Genomic DNA, 22,321 nt, shown 5'->3' on the forward strand with positions numbered 1-22,321 from the left:
TTGAAATCAGAAGTTTTGGGTTGATCCTGGTAGGGATCTTAATGATTTTTAGACACTAAGTACATCCTTGGAGTACAAAAATGTGAAACTTTGTAAAATAACTCATACCTAAGATCCAAAGACTACAAATGGCTTTGGTGTTGGAACCATTGATTTCAAACCAGTGCCCTTACTGAGCGAATATATTTAATATTAAATGCAGAGAGGATAATGGTTGATAAACTATCATACAGATAGTGCTATTCCAAATGCAGCAAGTGTCAATATCGATGTGATACTGGAGGTTTCAATTACTATTATAAAGGGAGTAGGAACATGAATAATAGACAGACTCATACAACATCTGTGACCATGAAGTATAATCATAACACATATCTGATCAAGGATTACTTGAAAAAGACCCAGGAAAAAAGGTTTATATATTATGTATATATTTTATATATATATATCTGCTATAGACAAAAGCTTTTAAAATGTTTTCACAATGTCTTTGTTCAAAAAATTTGAGCATGACTTAGATGTCCTCCTGAGGAAAACATCTCTAATGACATTGCAGGAGAAATCTCTGACAGGTTTAATACAGGAATTAAATAAAAAGGTTCATTTTAAATATACATACAAGAGCAACCTATTTCTTCTTTCTTCTTGAAGGGTCATATTCAGTTAGAACCAGGCAATGACATCTTTACAAGAAGTCTTTAATATTCAATAGACAAACAAAGGCAAAATTATAAGTGAAAATAGTTCAGCATAGAAGTCACATTTTTTCTTCCTTCTCTTACTTTTTGCTAAGTTAGTGTGAAACTCTTCTGGAAGGGACTGCATAGCCCTCCAGGAGGCTAGCCATGGGAGTTTGAGGAAAAGACATGGTAGACTTTTTAAAGCTATTTTCTCTGTTTCTTCAGGCCAAATTCTCTTCTCTGTTCTACTTGCGATTCCTAGTGATACTATGAGACTTGAGGTCTCATAGAGAAAATAAATTTGAGCTAATAACACTTGTATCATCAACTGTGCAATGACCCATACAATAAATATATTATTTCATGGAGAATTTTGCCTTTTTTGGTATTGCAGCACAGTTCAGCATGATCTTTCCTAGAAAACACCTTATAACAGTCAATTATTGCAGAAAAACAGTATAGCACTATTCCTGACATCCAGTGGTACTCACCAGCACAATCAAATCCATTTCCTCGGTAGCCCTGTTTACATTTGCATTTGAAGGATCCTTCAGTGTTGAGGCACTCTGCATGGAGGTTACACCTGTGTGCATTTGTCACACATTCATTTACATCTAGGGAAAGATATAAATGCTTTAGTGAAAACCATTGAAACCCAAGCTTCATGACAGCCTGCCTGTGCCGGCCATCTGTTCCAGGTATTGTCATCAATACTGTTAGACCAAGATGGTCCAGAGACCATTGGAGGCAGAAGAATTCACACTAACGTCAGCTCCAACTGCACAACTACTGGCATATGCATCCATGGAAAATGTGAAGCACCCCAGTAAAGACAAAGTGAACATAGTGATTTTCTGCCTGAGAACCGGATTCAAACTACAGGTTGTACACACTGTTCTACTAACAAAAAGCAAAAGGCACCAAGCAAATGTGCGACATCAGTTAAAAACCAATTCACCAAATCTTTCTCATTCTTTCATTCACTCTAGAAGAAATGCAATGGAAAGTAACTCTGAGCATGCCAAGATGTTGAGATCTTCTATCTACCTCTAACATTCCAGCATACATATGATGCTCTATAAAAAAAGTATAATCAGGAAAAATTCTGTAGAAAATACTGTGTTCAACTGACAGCAAAATGTACAGGCATCAAGAGTAACTGATTTTGTTCTGCTCTTCCCTTGTTTTGCTACATAACAAAGATGTTTCTGATTTCTCCCACATGAGGGAGCCAAGTTGTTGCACAAATTTTTGCACCACTGCATTTTATCCAGATTGCTCCATTTTTAGCAGCTGACAGGTCCTATCATAATGTAAGTCATCTAGGAGGGAAGTAGGAGGAAGACTGACTCAAAAATATGGTATGTCTGAGAGTGAGATTCAGGTTTCCAGATAAAATCCTGACTACTGAGACCTCTCCAGTTTTCCCCACATGCACACATATTGTATTAAAAAGTATTTTTTCCACTTCAAGACTCTCGGGGTTTGCATACAACAGGAAATGCAAACTTGAGTCTCCAAAACCTGCCTTATGATCTCCCTCCCATCCCTAACTCCCAACACCAAGCAAATATGAACAAAATCCATGAATTCTCTTTTGTATGCACTTCTTGTAGAGGTTCCAACCCTTCTAGGCCCTGGTATAGTTAACTGCTTGAACAATACTGATGCAGTGCCTGCTGTAGTAACTTACACTTTGCTGTTCTTCCACATTCAGCTAATGGATTGAAACAGGAGAAAAGGTATTTTGACGTTTGTTTTAACACCTGGGCATGTCAAGATAACTTTTTGCCTATATTTATTTTTGTTTGGGGGTAACTTAGGCATGCGAGACCTGAAAAGTAATTAAAACCTACTGTTTTCATACTTTTTAAAAAAAGTTCTGTACTGCCCATCCAAACAACTGTTTTTACAGTCACGAAGGCACTTGATTCACCTTCCTCATTAATGGCACAAAAAAAATTAAAATAAAAATAAAAATAAAAAAAAAAAAAAGATTGTGGGACTCCTTGTTAATCACAGGTTGAAAGCCAAGAGGACAAAAAATAGCTCTTTAACTAAACCTGTACCAGAATTGGTGCTTTTTTGTAGTCAACTGTTGCAAATGTACTACAAGCCCTTGCACATCTTGACTGGGTACAATGAGGCAATTTAATTTGCAAGTGACAGTGATTAGGTTTTTCATAAGGCCACAGAGAAAACCCAGAGAAAAGTTCAAAGTGTCATCAAGAATATTCTTAGTGACATCTTTTATCCATTTCTGAGGCAGTATCCCCAGAACAGGCCAGCATGCTTCAGGCAGTGACAGGAAAGATGCATGGTGTGAGAAGGAAAATTCATGGGCTAAATCTTACCTACACAGTCATAACGGCCGCTGATGTATTTCAGTTCATAACCAAGCTGGCACTTGCAGTAGTAGCTTCCAAATGTGTTGACACATCTGCGGTTGTAAGAGCAGTCAGCTTTGCCAGTGGAGCATTCATCAATGTCTAGAGCAGGAGAAGGGATGCTGGTCAGATCCATGAGAAAGTAAATTGGGAAAACAAGAACTAGTTGGGATTTGCATAGGAATGGCTTGGTCTTGGCTATCACAAGCTGTTTAATAAATAAGTCCTATAATTTCACACTTGGGGGTGGCTTTTGCTCGTGCTCATACAAATGAAGCAGCAAAATTTGAACTTTATTGAAGATTTTGAGACCTGGCATGGTATAAGCATGGGTAACTGACAGTGGGGATTCTCCCCACTGGGAACAATGATTTGCCCTGAGGTCATGAAGCAGGCCATGGAGTTTCAAGAGAAACTCCACAAATTTCGTTATTTCCCTGAGAAAGGAAATGTCAGAGAATAGTTTAAGAGAAAGCCCCAGAAACAGGAAATCAAGAGCAGCAGCAGCTCTTCTACTGAATCTCTGCACATCCCCTTGCTGGGCTAAGTCAAGATGTAGCAGGGAGAGAGTTTCCAGACTGCGAGCGATCTGCCCAGCAAGGCAGATGACAGGGACAGATGTTTTGGAGAGAGTAGGAGGAGGCTTAGTATGGGAGGAGCCTAAGAACATTATTCAAAAACCATTGTAATTAAGTGTTACTAATTTGGTTTGTTTTGTTGTAACATCAAATTTTAAATAGTGCCAAATATGATACTGGGCATTTATCCTTCCCTATCATACTTTATCACATAGCAGTGACTTTGCATGTCATAGGTTTTTGTCTATTTTACCTTCTCTCATATGTATCAGCATTCTTCCAAATCCATTTGAGCAGGCAAGGTAAATACAAATAAACTCAATACAAAAGAATAAAAATAGTTGCCTGAATAATTCAATAAGAGATTTAAATGAACCACTCATCTTGTCTATTGTATTTAAATACAGATGTCTACAATGATCACCTTCAAATAGCTCTTAAATGATTCAAACATGTTAACTGTGACTGGTAGTAGTCCGAGAGCCTTGCTGATTACTCAAAGCAGGACATTGCCAGTTACAAACTCATTTCATTTGAAAGAAAGAAATACCATTCTCATGTTGGAGTGTTTATAGTTTGTAAGCTGAGCCAAGTATCCATATGAGTTTATTTGATAGCTCCTAAAAGTGATAAAGTAGTCCCAGGCCATATGACATTCATATGCAATGATATGACAGCGGTGTGTTAAGGAGAACAATTCATACAGTAACTGTCATTCTACACAGCAGTGTCTCTTGGTCAATGCATTTACTTAATCTTTTGTTTGAAATGTTAAGTATAATATTGTTTTGGCCATTGGAGCTAAAATTAATTCTTTATATTTGAATGTTAAACCTCTCAACACCTAAAACATTCTTTAAGCTGTGGAAGTCATTCAACCAGTATGTATTGGTAAGCAGCATCTGAAATGGATTAGCTACTGCTATTCTGTGCCTGTAAGGTATCATGTCCAAGCCGCCCTTTATGATCTGGAGAACTTGCATGATTGTGACAGAAATAATGCAAAAACATGTGAAATCATCAATATCATTAGGTGTGTTGCTAAAGACATTTCAGTAAATAGCACCTGTTGCAAAAAGTTTTCTCACAGAATCACAGAATGGTTGAGGTTGGAAGGGACCTCTGGAGGTCATCTGGTCCAATCCCCCTGCTCAAGCAGGAACACCTAGCGATGGTTGCCCAGGACCATGTCCAGGTGGCTTTTGAGTATCTCCAAGGAGAAAGTTCCATTCTCTAATTTCCATTGTATTTTGGGCAGCTCTGGGAAATAAAACATTTCCCAGATGCAATTTTCAGTCTTCTATGCTTGCCTGGATGGCATAAAGGTTAAAAACCCCACAAAATACCATTCCCTGGAGTTGCCTAGGGATGTTACCCATTTAGAGGCCAGGTGAGACCAGGAAAGACAGGCTAGCTTGGGAAAGACAGAAAGTAGGAAAGAAGGAAACAAAACCCATTTTCTGGTTGACTTTTTTTTTTTTTAAATGAAATTGTTCAAATGCTACAAGTTAGCATTTTACAGGAAAATGTACTTACTGATTCAAAAGGACAATTTGCGTTTCAAGAATTAGCTAAAACTATTCTAAAGAAGAAATCTGGAACTGAAAATTCTTTTGTTTTTTCACATATGAAGCTCTGCTACTGGTCCTATTTTAAAATGAAATGGCATAAAGTACATACAAAACTGTGTTTCTCTTAAATTTAAAACAAAGGGCATCTGGTCTGAAAAATCTGAACACTTTCAGAGCCTTTCAGGTTTGTCCGGGATGAACAGCAACAAGAATATTCCAGCTTTTGGAAAGATGCCTGGACAGACCCTGGACCTGGTTTATAAGGGCACAGCCCTGCTGACACTGTGGTCATCCGTGGCTCCTGGATCATCCCCTCCTTGAGGAGCAGGGAACTCCTCCCTGACAAGCTCTTCACTGCCCCTTCTTCTCTAGTTCTTGGGGTGGTCCCTGCTTTGGAGGGTTTGTTTCACATCTATTGGGTTTTGAAATGAGTTCACTTAGCTTCAGTATTAAAATGGGTACAATTTCAGCATTGGATTACAATACTGTAGCACCACTTTGTCAGATGACAATGTAAAACTGGTATCACAGAACAGTGGCAAGTGTTGTAAGTAATGCTTTCTTCATCACAGGAAACCCCCACGTTAAGTGATGTTGAAACTTCTGGAGAAAAATCTGGAAGTTTTTATTGTGGGTTATCACAATAAGAGAAAAACCCACCGAAACACAACCCCCAAATCCTCTAACGCATTACATCAGTAAGACAGTTTCCTGCAGGCAAAACATTGTAGACCTCAGAGCAATAGGGAGTAACTGAATCTGCTAATGACTCCAAATTATGTCAAAACATTTGATTATTTATTGGGGATGAGACTCGCTCAAAGGATTACATGGCCAATATTACAAGAACAGTTTTTTAAAAAAGCGTGCAAGCCTTACATCACACTGTGAGTAAAAAGAAGTCTCATTCAAGCCAGTGAGGAGATCTAACTAGTTATTAACCTTTCCTCAGACTCTTCAGTTTTTTGGGATGCTATGGAAAAGAAACTGAGTGAGCTCTCTAACCATACCAATGCACGTCCTTCCACTCGGTCCCAACTGAAGGCCACCTGATGGACAAAGACACTGTACCTCCCCTTTGACTTCTTCACATCCATATTGGCAATTCACCATGGCACATGTCCTAGAATCTGAAAACAGTATTTAAAATAAAAAAAAGAGCAAAAACCTAGGGTGGGATCACACACTTAAAATTTAGATCTTGATGAATACAGAAAATTAATCAGAACAACAATATTCCATTCATCATTAATCAAGTTGCTCATACATTAACACATTAACAATTCAGCAGTCCATGAGATAATAGATCTTAAATTCCTTCTCCCCTTCACTTTGTTCTTTCTTTATCTGCCCTTATTCCTCCTTTTTCTCTGTTCCCATTTCTGTGACTTCTTACTAACGCCTTTTTGATTCAGAGAGAAAACTGCTCAAAGTAGAACAAAGTGGGGTTTTTTTTACATTTTCCATTGTGACAGTTTTACCATACAGAAAACTGCTATTTGGTAGTGAAATGTTTTTATTGCTTACCATTAAACATGCTTCTAGTATAGAATTTGATTTTTAAAACTATTAGGCTGATGGACTTAGAAATTGCCCTTTATTTTGATCCTTTATGGAACAGATATCTGAATCTAAAGAGGCACTACCCAGAATACAAGTCTTAGTTGCCACAGGTAGGTTAGGAGTGTGAATTATTGGAGATTACTTTGATTAGCCTCTAAAGAGAAACGTAGGGGTCTAGATCTTGTCTGAGAGACCTGTGAGAGGTTAGAAAAGTAGGAGAAATATATTAAGTATGTAGGGAGATATTTCTAAAATCCTGAAGATATCCAGGAAGCATTAGTGTTATGATGCCAGGGAGAAAAGTAGTATTTGGAAACGTTTACTGGAAGAGATGGAGGTGTATGCAAAGAAAGTATTTCCAGCTACTTCGCTCTGGTAGTGCTCAGGGAAACAGAACTGTATATAGGTTCTTTGTAAGTGAAAAGCCTGGAACAGTTGTCATTTTATTAGAGACAGAAACCAACTGCAAGGACTTGAATACTGGCTACTGCTTAGGTAGAAAAGATATGAATTTTATTCCAAAATGCAACACGTTTATTGTCAGAGGTACCAGCACTTTCAGAATGGTGTGTAAAAACAGAGTGTATAGAAAAGATAGTGATGTGTGCAGGTGCATATATAGCTACAGCCATATTATTTGTGATTTGAATATAATGCATATTAGTTCTGTGTGCTATTAAAATGAATCTGTTTAATCTGTGTGAAAACTGTTTTTCTAGGCTGGTTTGTTTAGACTCTGTGGTTCAAAGCCAAGAATTCACTGTATTTGCATTTTACTTTTGTGTGAATGAGAACATACACAGTAGCGGGAGGTAAGAGTTAAAAAATGACAGACTGTAAATCTTAATACTATATCACATTATCTACTTCCTAAGTGGAAATAAAGAAACCTATTAAATGTTATGCTTCTCTGACTGGTATTTGTCTGTTTTCTCTTTTGTTTGAAGCTCCTGTTCCTGGCTTTGGTTAGTCATAATATTGGCTTAAATGAACTGCTAATCAGATCTAGTACAGGAATTCCTGCAGAATTTGAGTGACTTTGTGTTAGGTACTAACCTACTAACTGTTTAGCAATTGTTTTCTGTGGCCCAAAGCCACATTCTTCTGATACCCTTCGTCCAGCTCCACGGTCCCTTGGCATGGTTGCAGATAAGCCTGACTGCACAGACTGGGTGGACTTCATCTTACGAAGGAGACTTACATCATGGAGAATTTGATTCAAAAGGAGCAATAATATGTTCAAAATGTTTGCCTGAATAAAATTATGAGATTCTATGGTTGGTTAAATAACCTAGCATTTCATCCAAGCACAAGCTTAAGTTAGCATCAAGTGTAATGGGAGGCTAGTAGACTTAACCAAGAATAATTTCTACTTGAGTAAATAATTTACTACTTCATTTCATAATCATAGTTTCTGCTTAAGAAAATAAAGGCTCTTTTTTCGAACTGGAAGGAACTGGAAGGTGGCAGATGGGTTGGGTTAATGAAGCACAAGCTGCATGAACATGAAGATATTTGCCTCCTTAACTAGAGCTGTGAAGAATGAAGACTTCCCTTCTGCGGGAAACCCTTTTTCTCCCCTGAAATTTGGTTTCATTCTGTGTCAGTGTTTGTTGGGGTTCCACTGAGAAATAACATTTCCATGTGCTTAAGTGAAACACAAGCTTCAGGGCTCACAGCTGCTCAGGCAATTTTTTTCATATACACTTGATACTGGCCACTACTGCTGCTGAGAAATTCAGTGCTTTGTGCTGGCCCAAGTAAGGGATGGTGCAACTGCGCATTTGGTACAAACGCAGAGTTTCTTAAATGATGAAACTAGTTCCGAACTAAGACTGGCTTAAAAATAATCCAGCAGAAATGGTTAGTAACAGCCTGGATCTAGTTTTCCGACTTGGTTCAGAAGCAGGGCTGCAGCAAGCGTTTGTGCTCTGAGCAGGGGCAGTGAGGGATGGATGGGACAAAGCTGCTGCTGGGCTCAACAGGAAGCGAGACAAGATAGTTTCTTGTGACTGTAGTTCTGGCTTCTGCCAAATTCAGCTGTCCATAAGACAGTGGCCTTACGGAAAACTGCTTGGCGTATGATGTCAGCAGATATACAAATTATCTTGGAAGAAATACATATCCATTTCTCAGGATCTCAGAGCCCTGCAGCTGTTGTCTGCTGGTGATACCCACCATGATTAGTAACATAGAGGCACAGCCCTGAGCTGTGATGCAGGAAAGGGAAACCCTTCAAAAGCTCTGGCCCCGGGCACCTTTTGCAGCAATTTCTGTCTCCCTGCCATAAGAGAGAGAGTAACAGCTCTGGCTTTTCTGCCTGCCCCCAACCTGCAGACCCTGCACTCCTGTGAGTATTTGCCAAGGCTGGGTATTTTTCCAGTTATCCCAAAACTGACAGCAAACTCACCAGACGGACAGCCTGCCTGGTGCGTGGTTGTCTCCAAGGTTTGGAGGTCAAAGCCTTTCAGAATTTATGGTTCTCTGTCATATCCATGGGGAAGATTGTGCTGTACCCCATACAGCTAGGTCTATTGCTTTAGGACAGACCTCTCAAGCAGATTGTTCCACTGCTGAGACCAGCTAGCTTCCTTGTCCAGCTGATGCATCTGCTCCAGTCCAGTGGACTCCAGAAAGGGCTGTCACCATGTTACCTAGGGTTTTGTGAAATTCAAAGCCAAAATACCTGTATGGAACAGCTCAAGTGAAGAAAAAAAAGTATTTTCTACAAACAGAACAGCGTCATTGAAAAATATGAAGCTTCCTCAGGCCTGAAAGATCAGGTTGGCTAAGAAAGCAGAATACTTTCTGTTACACGCTGGCTTGAAGACAAATAAAATAGCTGGAAATACAGTTTATATAAGCCTTAGCTCAGTGAACAAATGTTTTCAAGAAGCTGGCGGCAAGTGTGGGAAGCATATAAACTCAGAGAAAATAAATAAATGAGTCAAAGACCACAGAAAGGTAAGGTAAGGAGTAATGGCATGAAATTAATCACAGTAAAAAGTAGTCTATATTGGTGCTCTGCTTGGATAGATTCATTCATCCTTATTCAACAGATGAAATGGCAGGACTATACACAAAGGTTATACTAGCTGTTCTTCATCTGAAGTAATGCTATCAAAGATTTTTACTTCTAGCAGGACAAAAATTCCTCTGAACACCAAAATACCAGTATGACCTAGTTTACTTTATCCATATCTGTCAAACAGAAAGCCTCTTTCAGCTGCTGACAGTACCAGAGAGCTGATAGGTAAAGACCCTATCCTGAATAAGCTAAATCCATTCATCACAAGCAGAAAACCTGCTGGGATCAAATGCAATTAGGTGATTTCGGTGTGCCTGTCCTATCAGCTCTATTACTTACTTGCACATGTGCCATCTGGCATAAGCATGTACCCGTTGAGACAATAGCACTTGTAGCTGCCATGTGTATTCATACATCTGTGTTCACAGAGACGTGGTTTCAGTCCACATTCATTCAGATCTGCAGAAGTCATTGGAATGAAGTGAGTGCTGGGTTTATATACATATATTCATACATATAGGTGGATAATATTGCCTGGATTGAAAATGAGCCAGCTCCTTGCAAGATGAGAGTTTAGCAGACCATCTGGATGAAAGACTGATAGCAAAACTAACATACACAGACTTCTACACCTGAAAAATTAATACAAACTCTGGCCACATCTGGCAGCTTGTTATGAAGAGGTGGAGAGGTGGGGAGAGAATTGCAGTTACTCTGTTTTCTGGGAGTTATTTTTCTGGATTTCTCTGATTCTAGCTGGAGATTTCAGTCCTCCAGTTGACCTCTGTATTAGAAAGGCAAAAATGTGAGACTAAGAACAGCAAATCAGCTTGAGATAAAGTGAAACAAAGATACAGTTTTTTCCTGAGCTACACATTGGTACCAAGGTTATCAGGGCAGGGATGTCTAGCAGAGATGAAATACAATATATAAAAATCATGTGACTTTAAGAATAAAAGGACAAATCTCAAAAATCTCAAAATCCTGAGAACAAAAGCATTCTAAATCCTTCAAAAAATCCAGGATTTAAAAGGCTTTGCAGAAGCTAAATTAATTTCAAATTCCCAATACCTATCCTTCACAGGAAGAAAACCAGAATCCTAAAGAGTTCGATTTGTGAGGTATAGGCAGAGCAGTGCTGACAATGGTATTGGTCCTATGACAAGGGGACAACATCTGTGCTTGTGACGTCTGTGAACTGACACCTCTACCTCTTGTATTTTGAAACCTCATTAGTAAACAGACAGCTCATTAACAGAATGCACCGGCGTACGCAGCCCATTCAACATGTGTTTAATGGCACATATGACCAATAACATAATTTCAATAAAGATGCAACTCTCCAAGCACTGAGCTTGTGCTGCTCCACTTCTAACAGGAGAAGCATCTGTTCTCATGTCTATGCACCCTGCAGACACCAGAAAACCTCCAGACCATTCAAAGCATAAACTTCGTTGTGGTTATATGTGTGCAGAAGTGTTTGTTACAGCTCAGTCCAGGGAAGAAAAAGTGGGTTGCATTCTGTTATCTAAACATAGGGTCTGTTTGAAAAACGATAACCTATCAGCTTGCAAATCACATTGGATTTCTGTGCTGCTGTGGCTCTGCTAAATAACCAAGACTCTTTTAACAAAGAAACTAGAGGGGAACAAAAGTTATTCCACTTGGACCATGCATTTTCAAAAGCGTTTAGCTGCACCTATCTTGCACAATGCACAGTAATGCACAGATAGCATACACAGCTCTGAAAGACAACCTAGGGAGATAAGGCTAATTTAGCTCAGACTTGGTGGCAGACTAATACAGTCCCCTTATCTCTGTTATTTTAGTTAGCTCATGTTGAGCTTGCTCAGCAGGGCATTCTGCTGTAAGGACACACCAAGGCTACATCTGCCAGTAAATTAAAAGTGGCTCTGAGCATTCGTGGCTGCTGGAACATGACCGCCTATATGGCTATACTATTGAAATAGCTCCAGGACATTTCTGGCCTATGCCAGCCACCACTTGACTAAAACATTCCTGGGCATGCTTCAGAAGGTAAAACAGCCCAGGAAGCTAACAGGCAATTTGCACATGTAGGTCTGTGTGGTGCTTCCACCAAGCCTCAGACTTTGGATTTACTGCAAGTGTGCAGAACTGATCTGCTTGAGTACGGAGGGCATATCAAATCCAGCTGGAGTTACTGCACAGAAAACACCTAAAAGCTGGGGGCTTCTCTGTTGCCTGTTGTTAATATTTCAAATGTCAATTAATTTTTGAGGTTAAACTTCTGGGTTTAGAGGATTAAGTTGAAAGTCTTTTACTATCATCTATTACACACAACCACAGCTGCCGTTTCAATTTCCTCTCTAGTGGTACTGAGGGATTGACTTCTTTCCCTGTAAGCAACACCAAAAGTGCAAAAGATGAAGTTTTCCAAAATACTTAACAGTATAGCTTTATAGCATATTGTTTGAAAGATATTGTGTAATAAATGCATTGTTTTGACTCTGAACAATGTGATTTTAGCATGTCAATGCAACATTTTCAAGCAAAGACTGCAGGTGCTTAGGAATGTAGCAAGGAGAGACCCATCAATATGTGTGGCCTTTATGTCATGCTTCCCTCACAGCACCTGCAGTTCACACATCTGCAGTGCAGTAGGATGGCTTCCCACTGTGCAGTGACCTGCTCCTATCATCTGATCCAACATAGGGGTCTCATATATTGGAACAGGAAAAAAAAGCTGAGTTCTCACCAATGTGTTAGCTGAAATATTTCCATGTCTAATTGCAAGTTTGTGGAGGGAAAGTGGTGCATTCAAAGTTTCTGAATATGCAATTCTAACAACTCCCAATTCTGTGTTCTCAAAAATACCAATCAGCATATGCAAACAGATGGCATTGGCCCAGGGAGCTTGAGAAATGACATGCCTAGCATATAATTGCATGTCTTTCTGATGAGAAGGTTAGTTAAGAAAGTAGCATGGGTTGCTAGTTAAGAAAATAAGATGGGTTCTGGATTTGAATTTCACCTCTTCTAATAATTTCCTATGTAATCTCTCCATGCCTTAATCCTCTGACTATAAATACAACAGTTTGCCCTTGTCTTCAGCCTGCAGGAGATAGATGATATAGATTCAAACTTCTGTGTACTGAAGGAGGCTCAAAGTTTGCCTGAGATGCTGGAGATCCAAAAGCCTTAAACTCTAAGCTCTTTTATGTAAACAAGAACATATATTGTTTTACTGTTTTGGAAGATGACACTATCCATAGTACAAGATAAGGAGACAGAACATCAACAATCTGCTTTCTGGAGGAATATCCCCATGTGCACAAACCTTGATTACAGGTTTTCCCTGCAAATCCAGGGAAACATTTGCATTTGTTGGGTCCCATGCATTCGCCATACTTGCAGCCATGTCCACAGATAGCTGGAGGAGTCAGGCAGGAAAAAGAGAGAGAAAAAGAAAAAGTTAGAAATACTCTATTTGAGAACTTGGGCCCTGCTTAGTTGCCCAAAAACGTGTTGCACAAGTTCAACATCCTCCATACCTCTCCCTCTAGTTTTGGCATGGTAGCTACTGATCAGCACTTTATTTCCGCTGGAGAAAAGTGACACTAGCATGTCTTACACAAGTGTGTGCTTTTCCAGGTTTGTTAAGATCTGGGAAAGAAGGGATTCCTTTTAGCTCTCTCCCTCATGCTTTTTCCGCCATGCTTAAGATTCACATTTAGTTTTGTGCTCTTGCCTTTTTCCTATTTTTAAGAAGCCTATGTGGGAAGCAGCTAGCCAGCAGCTTGACTTGCTATGCTTGGCATCTGGAGTAGGAAAGAGGCAACAGCAGTCTCCTGCAGCCACAGGAGACACATTACCCTAGAGTAGTTTTCCACGTTTGGATCCCCTCACTTACAGCCAAGGAACATGTCCATCCCATGGTGGAACACCCAGAGTACATCTGTCAAACGATCAGGCAACTATCCTTACCGCACATCCCAAAAAGTACAATTGCATCAGGTTTACAATGACTTGGGAGGGCTGTGCTTAGCCTGGATGCATTAAAAAGTAAAGGCTTTCTAACTCTCAGCCCTCTGGATCATTAAGTCAGAAATTAAATGCTGACTTTTATAAGGCTTAAGGCTCCTAAAGTCAATGTGATTGTCAACATGAGGGTTATTCAGGAAAAGCAAACCAAACATGCATTTAAATCAGGACTAGCTCTGGAAAAACAGCAAAAGAGTCTGCACCAGGATGGGCATCTCTCTACCTTGTATAATTCAGCTGCTATGCAAACCACAGGAAAGAGGAAAGTCACAGTGTTAGTTACTATATAGTAAAATTCCTAATTAAAATTCACGCTGATGAATTCAAGTATCTTCCCTACATTTACAAATTCATTTAGATGTATTAGCTCTGCAGATCAAAGCATATTTCAACCCTACTCATACCCCTGAATGCAATGTGGCATAGTGCGAGACCAGCTGAGTATTAACACTGGAGCAGAGAACATCACTGCATCTGGATTTACAATGCAGAATTACAGTTGGCTTAAAGAAATCTGCCAAAGAAGAATCTTAAAAGTTTATGAAAACTGAATTTTACTAAGAAAGCACCCTACTGCTTTACAACAAGACAACTTACTCCACTGGCCGATCAAAGTTACATTTGCCAGTTGTCCCTCAAGGTATTAATCTGCATCAAAACTAAGGTGCTATTAAGCAGCGCATAAATATTAATAAAGGTATTCATCAGTTTTTCCTTTTTAAACTGTCATGCTATATATACAGAGCAGAGACTTTTTGGCATCTTTCCCTTTTATACATCAGTCTGTTGATTTTCAGCAATGAATAACCCTAAGACTTTTTTCAAATTCACCAGATATACAATGCCAAACTCTCTGGGACAATAGGTGCAACATCTGAGAAAGATTAGAAAGGTCTTAAGAGACATTCACTCTTCATTGAGCCAACGATCCACAGACCAGAACGCTGGCTGGCTACCCAAGTTCAAGTCAGGTGCACTTATTGCTTGGGTTTTATTTATATTTTTAGAAAGTTAAAAACTCCTGGTTCTCAGAGGCTGTGTACTTCTGAAGATAAAGGATACCAGCTGACAAAAAATACACTTCAGGGGTCCATATGTAGCATTAGAAGACACTGCATTTTTGGCACTTACTTGACAGCTGTAAGAGTTATAGACACTGACCAGGGCTGTGCAGGAGGTAAGAACAGATGGTCCCTTCTGGACCTAAGAATTTTTGAATACATGTTTTATTGTTCGGTGTTATTTACCCAAAGCTCTGCTTTTTTGAGGAGATGGTCTCTCAAACATGTTTTATTCACTCTCTCACAGAGATTTCACTCCTCAGGTGGTTTCTTTCTCTAACTTCTGGCAGACATAGATGAAATCTCTTTATTAGTACAATGTACACAGACGTGGAGAGGAAACAAGCATAAAGTATTAATGTTACCTTCACAGTGGCCCTTGTTGTTCTTTTTCCAGCCATAACAGCAATCGAACCTAGAACCATAGCGACACACTCCAGGCTGGCTCACAGTCACCAGCTGCCCACGAGCTCTCGAGCTGTGTAAAGAAGGATAAACACTAGCTCCAGCAGGCACACACACTTTAATCCATTCCTCCATATACTCCTTTGTACATTTCCCTCATGTTTTATCCACTGTCAGGCATTTACATTTCACCAAACCTTGGACATTTCCCTCATGTTTTATCCACTGTCAGGCATTTCCATTTCACCAAACCTTGGAGCATTTGACAGCATTCCTACACAGGAATGCAAAGTTGCATTTGGTTGGAGAAACAGGAGAGATGGGAATGATTCGCCTGCAATAAATTAACTGTGCATCATAAATCCTTTCTAATAAGAAACATGGCAAAGGCAAAAAAATACAGTGAGGTCCCCTGCTAGAATGAGTCATTTTTAGTATCAGTGAAGTCAATGGAACTCCACTTGTGTCACATGAAGAATATGGATTGGATATATGAAGCCATACCTGACAGTGCTATTGCACTGGATGATGAAATATTGATTCTACAGAAAAGCACCTTTCTGAACATCAGTCAGCCCCATAAAAGCTAGTGACTTGCAGGCTCACAGCCACTGCATACGTGCAGATTGGTTGCATAAGTGCAGACAGTCCCGTGGATTCTGGTTGCATGGGACTCCCGGAGCATACAAATTAACATTAATTTAATATGCCAATAAGCCCAGGGTGTTCAAAGTCACTGTGCAGATCAACAGCTGCAAGAGTTGGAAAACTTGCAACGTGAGTTGCCAAAATTTTAAATCTGATGGAAATCCAGAACTGTGTAAGACTTCTAGACCTACTCTATGCTGCAACGGTTCTCTTCTTCCTCTGCTTGCTGTTACTTAACTTCTCCACTACCACATGCCTGTCCCCTTTATGAAATTCTCTTCTTTATCCAAAATCCTCTGTCCCCACTGCTTCTTCCAGGCCATAATTTAAAATGCACTTTCTTTGAAGTCCAAAGTGTTGTTTCTGATACAGAAAATACCTTATCTGTGAGAGCTTTGTAGCAAGAGATTTGGAGTATTGCAGGGGGCAATACATAGCAACAAACATTCCCATGGTGGGGAAAAAAATGGAAAAAAGTCCACAGGCTAGGAACTTCTTCATTTTTTAGTCTAATGCAGAATAAAGGCATTGCTTTATCACCTTACAGCAGTGCTTTGCACGTATCTTCCTGTGCTTACCTGGAAGGGTTGCACTCGTATTGGAACAGTTACTGTAAACACTACTAAGGCAAACTAGTAAAATAAATATGAGCATACACTTCAAAGATGCAAGATGTTATTTCAGAGTTTTCTTTAGTAGCAGAACCATTGGAAAGAGAAAGGAGTTCAGAGGAAATGCGTAAGCTCATGCCTCTGAGATACCCTGAATAAAGAGATGGGTCTCATGTCACCTGGCAAGTAAAAAGACTTCAGTGTTGGAAAAAACTTTTCTGAAGTCACCCAGCCTTTGCCAACCACCCAGTGATGCAGTTTACAGGACTACATAGACCCCATCTTCAGACAGGGGTAAAAGTGTATTGAACAGCAATGACTCCTGTATGGGTGTCTATTAGAAATCAGCACCCTGCCTCTGGATTTATAGACAATAAAATAACCCTTTTTCATGTTGTTCGTCCAAATGCTGCTGGCTTACATAACTCACAAGTATAAAAGTTAAAGAGCATATGTTCTGCTTACATGCTAGAAAGTGCCCTTGAATTCACCTGGATAGTAAATGCATATTCTGCTTACACCCCAGAAAATCCCCTTGAATGCAGCTGGATAGTGCTGTGACTCCCCTGAAAGGTTAAAATACCTAAAGCCTGGAGGAAGCAGAACCTTGTTACTTTCCAAAAGGTGTTCATTTCCACAGGAAGACAAACTCATTCAATAACATTTTATTTAATAATTCACTTCAAAATCAAATAATGGAAGTATTTTTACAAAGTATAAAATATCTCAAAAGTTTTCAGTACAAACTTGTCTTAAAACTGATAAGTGTTCCATAAAACTGCAAATAAGATGAACATAGCTGAACTTTATAGATACTGCCCTGGACAAGGTCTTCCACTTGTTCTGACTTCCACAAAAAGCACCAAATTAAAGCCTACCTTTGGCAGTGGGAAAAGTCAACTAGATCATTGAGAGCCCACCTGGATCTCAAAATCTGGGAGGAAAACCAATTTTGCCAGGTTAGTCCCTCTAACCCGTGAAGAACCACCAGCCATCAGCTCAGCTACTGCTGTCAGGAGTTCAGCATTTTGCACAAAAGAAAGATTATTTGTAAAGAGGAGATCCTTTCAGTCAGGCGGATCATTTCCAAGAGAGTGTCACATGGACCTTCCTGGATGCTGGGGGAGACGTAATGCAGACTGGAGATATAGGCCACCCCTGATCCCTCCCTATATGATATTCATGTAGGATTTCACGGTGAGTAGCTAGAAGCTTGAGTGAGATATTGCTGTGCTTGTCACTGTCTGCTCAGTGTGTGAAATATACCTGTCCTTGAAGGACCCATAGCTTAAATATGTGACTGAAGAAAGGCAAGAGAGGGCGGACTGCGCAGGTTGCATCGCTGTGCAGGTCAGTGGTAAAGGCTGTCTCTGCATTTCTAGTGAAGAACTCTGTCCTCTGAGAGTCAGCAGCTTACAGCACTGGTGCTAAAGGCAGCAAGTGACAGACTGAGCCATACAGGGTGCCCAGGCAGCAGGGAAGTAACCAATTTTATGTGGCTCTGACATTGATGACACCAGTAGGAAGGCATTTAGCAAAGAACATTGAAGATGAATAACAAGGACTTCTACAGTAAGCCAGGGAGTCCTTAGTTAAGGTGACAGAAAGAAAGAGCTGGTCGCATTAGCTGTCACAAGATCACTGTGGGCTGCCAGCACCATTATAAAATAGGTGGGACTCTCAGGTGTTTCAGTCAAAATTCCAGGGAAGCTTTACTGCTGCTGGGTCAGGTTGTATTGCATACATTTCTTAACATCCATGGTGAAGAAATATGAATTATATATGGTATATATGGTGATAAAAGCTATGAAGAATGAAAAACCTGTTTTAGAGAGGATGCAAAGAACTTGGCTTCAGTTGAGCAAACCAAAAGCTGAGAGGGGGATCTGATCGCTTCCTACTACACGTCAGGCAGCTCCAAACAGAAGAAGAGCTTGTGAAGAGAAAGGCCAATTTATATCCATTTGCTCTTGTACTACTGTCCATTAATACTCTGAGGGGGACACGAGTATGAACACAGCCACAAGAGGGGTGAGAGTCTTGAAGAGTGTTGAAGAACCAGGAGAACGACTCCTACCTAATTTCAAGATACGTAGTCTCTTTCACAAATTGAGAAAGACCTAATGTTGCCTATAATGATATAAACATAGGCATGAATGAAGTAACGTCCCATTTACTCAGCTGCAGCTGAAAAAAAAAGTTTTCCTCTCTGGAGTAATATGAAGATGATGAATTCTATCCCAAAAGAAGTCAGATCAATTCAGAGCAAAGCATTCAGATACTGGCCAGGATGAGGTAACTATATAACTCTATACCTACAGTGGCGTGAGCAGCAGACGAAATAAATTGGGTGTGTTATGTGAGGACAGACCTTAAACTACTACACAGTACTTTTCACTCCTTGCAGTGATTTACTTAATTTTATATTAAAAAAAGAAAACTTAGGTATTTACAATAAAACATGTCCAGAAAGTTCAGCTGCTCCACTGATCAAGTAGCTAGATAGATCTTCCAGCAGAGTGAGGTTGATTGATAGGGTAGGACTGATCTCCCCAATAGCTTAAATACACAAATAACTGCAAAGGAAAATACTACAAGTACTGGTGAAAGAGGAGGGAATTATGCACACCTGAATGTTGGGACTTGCTTATCCAACAGACTCCCCCGCCACCCCCTACTCCTCTTTGTCATTTCATTCTAGAAAATAAGAAAACATTTTTACATCGCATCCATTTCTCAAAATTAGTTATGACCTAGGCCAAATCCAAGCTACTAAAAATGTCTGTATACCAATGGGCAGTCAAAAATTTCAAATATAATAACTGAGCTGATAGCTGTGCTGGACTGTAATCCTCATTAGCAGCCATTTTACCAGTAACGGCTGAAATAAAAAGAACTTAAAACTCTAACAGTGAAAAAAGTTACTTGTCATGTTCTCCTGACCAGTGATCACGAGCAGCGTAAGCTCTGCCTGAACTGGGTTATGTGACAGTAGCAGCTGCAGAGGATGAGCAAGCAAATCTTTGAAAGCCTGGTTTAACCAGGTAGGTAGATAACAAAAGTCAGGTATGATTTGAGTTAATACAGTTGTTTGTTTTCAGGTCCTATTAATATTCCATCTTTTACTAAAGTTTTCTCCGGAAGGAACATTTAGAAGCACTTACCTTTTTTCCTTTTTTCCTTTTTTTTTTTTTTTCCTTGAAGACACAGCTGCTGAATAGATTTAGTGCACTGTTTGCATAAGATCTCTGCAGGACACTTTTGGTCAGCTCTTACCCATACAATAGCTGCTTGCTGCTGCGGGGGTGAGCGGAGGAAGGCCTCAATTATATTATTAGCAGCTGCCAGTTAATTTCAAAGACAGGATATTATCCCTTTCTTTAATTTTCCTCTAAAAAAAATTCTGGACATTGTTGCTAGCAAAACCTGACTAGCATTAAACCTAAAATTTTGATCAACCGATATATTCAGCAGGACAAAAAGATGGTATCTCGCAACTTAGCAATTTGAAAGAAATTTCTAAAAAGTCTCTTAGGAGTGTATGTCATACAGAGATAAATTTGTACGCTTTGCCAAATGAAGGCATAGGAGTTTTTTTGTTGCGGTGGTTGGTTGGTTTTTTGGTTTTGTTTGTTTTTACACAAGCTTATTTGCAGGGTGACTTCCTTCTAGAAAAAAGTTCACCTACAGTCATATTAAATAAAACAAAAAAAGTGTCACCTATTATCATTTTAGTAACTGTGTCTTAGATATCCTTTCAGCCAGTTTCAGGCATTCAGCATGACAACAGTCGTGCTTCACTGAGTCCCTCCCAAAACTCCAAATGAAGTTTAGTTTGGGCTTGCAGAATTTCCTTTAAGGCTTCATGTGCCCACCAAACTCCTTAAAGGAAGTGCTCAGAGCAGAAATGTCCAGACATGAAAGTTACACTTCTAAGAGACAAAAATTATCATAATTAATTCATTTTTTCCAAACTGATTCGAATTTTCACTATTTCCTATTCCTTCTTCCTAGCTGTTCAGAGCTGATAGGATTTCTTTGTTCTCTTAAACTAGAATCCCTTGTCATCTGAGATTTCCATCGAGATGTTTGAAAATCTCTTCTTTCCCCTTTCTCCCAATGGAAAAGGCAGAACGACAGACTGGGTAGAAAAGAGAGGTGCCACCACCATCATCCAACATTAGCTTGGACAAGACAGGCTGTAGAACAATCACTCTTAGGCAGGTTGTAGGTTTCCCATAGGTTTCACGACTTACTGTCAAATAATGTAATTTTTACCAAAGACAATCTCCTCTTTGCTTCAGCTAACTCCAGGCCATACTTTCTTCTGGAAGGAGATAATGCTCTTATTTTGCAGTTTCACACCTTTCAAAGTGTTTGAAATGCAAATACACAACATCAAGAAATAACTAACACGAGCATTAAAACGGAGCTCTGCTTTGAGAGCCAACGTGTTTTCTGCAAGAGCAGGTCTGGAGTTCATGAAGGTCCAGTTCCTGCGGAGCTGACCGCTTGATAGCCCTGCGTATGCTGCAACAGCACACTGCCACTTGTTAATTGTTAACATTCCCACTCACAAATCTGATACTAAACAAATCAACCACACAACATCTTGAAGGCTTCGTCCCCACTTGCTGTGAATTCTCCTTTTACTAGCTCCTCTCTTGCTGCAGCACTTGTGGCCTTTTATTTGCTTCTGGAGAAACTGAGAAGGGGAACACGGGAATGGCTTGATCTGGAGTAAACAGTTTTATTTATCCTCTCTCAAAATCTCACTCTGTTTCGGGAGCGTGCCCATCTCTGCAGAATTTAACAGCTGTCACGGCAGGCTGCTTTTAAAGTATCTGTTCATACAAGCAGACCGAAGAGGAAAGCAGCTCGCACCTTTCCGTACGCGGTGCGGCTGTTCTCACCGTTTGGACCTCCGGCAGCGCACCGAAGTTACCATTTTCCCCAGAGTAAAAAAGCCCCGCAGCTTTGGTGCCATCACCTAAGGGAGGCGGCGCACACGCCAGCCCCAACGCCCTCTTCAGCACCACGGAGCCGGGGCGCCGCCGTACCCGCTCTGACGCGGCGCTGTGGGGAGCGGCCCCGGGGACCTGCCGCCGCCGGGGCGAGCCCCACGGGCACGGGTGGAGGAGGGACCCGCTTACACCCGCGCCAGCGGGCGAGCACGGCAGCCCCCGGCATGCCAGGGAGCGGCACGGCAGGGAGGACCCGGACCCAGCCCCGTCCCGCCCGGACCCCGCACAGGAGCGGGACAGCAGCGGTCCCCGGCCCCTCTCCCGACCGCCGCCCCGCCCCGCCGTCCCCGCTCACCTGCCCGCGGCGGCCAGCCCGGCGGCGAGGAGGGCGGCGAGCAGGGCGCCCCGGGGCGCCGGCACCATCGCCCGGCCGCGGGGAGGCGGCGGCGGCCCCGGCCCCGCGGTGGTGAGGCGGCGGCTGGGTGGCCCTTGGCGGCGGGGCGGGAGGACCGGAGAACGGGCGGGCGGCGGGACGGGGCTGTATAACCGGGCGGGGCGGGGCGGGGCGGGCCCGCCTCTGGCCGCGCTCGCCTCACGCGTCCCACACGCCCCGGGACGGGGCGGGCAGCGGCCACCGACGGGGCAAGCGGCTCCGCTGGGCCCGCGGGAGCGGAGCGGCGGGCGGGAAGGGGGCCCCGCGCCGCGGGGTCGCCGCAGCCGGGAGGAGGGCAGGCTGCAGGCCGGGAGCCGCCCCCCCGTGGGTACGGGCACGGAGCCACGGCGGTGTCCCCCGGGGAAAGCC

General features: G+C 41.4%; 1 protein-coding gene across 1 annotated transcript in view; it reads right to left on the bottom strand.

The window, feature by feature from the left end:
* Nucleotides 1-21,942, bottom strand: part of EGFL6 (EGF like domain multiple 6) — a 45,482-nt gene extending 23,540 nt beyond the window's left edge. Inside the window, exons 1-7 of the mRNA XM_068425517.1 lie at nt 21,875-21,942; nt 15,257-15,369; nt 13,127-13,219; nt 10,147-10,266; nt 6,227-6,346; nt 3,035-3,169; nt 1,172-1,294 (exon numbers count right to left, since the gene is read on the bottom strand). Of these exons, the coding sequence (XP_068281618.1) occupies nt 1,172-1,294; nt 3,035-3,169; nt 6,227-6,346; nt 10,147-10,266; nt 13,127-13,219; nt 15,257-15,369; nt 21,875-21,942 (772 nt within the window). The remainder of the gene's footprint in view (nt 1-1,171; nt 1,295-3,034; nt 3,170-6,226; nt 6,347-10,146; nt 10,267-13,126; nt 13,220-15,256; nt 15,370-21,874) is intronic.
* Nucleotides 21,943-22,321: the final 379 nt, after the last annotated feature.

The sequence above is a fragment of the Nyctibius grandis genome, chromosome 2 (genome assembly GCF_013368605.1).
Source record: "Nyctibius grandis isolate bNycGra1 chromosome 2, bNycGra1.pri, whole genome shotgun sequence".
Classification (NCBI taxonomy): domain Eukaryota; kingdom Metazoa; phylum Chordata; class Aves; order Nyctibiiformes; family Nyctibiidae; genus Nyctibius; species Nyctibius grandis.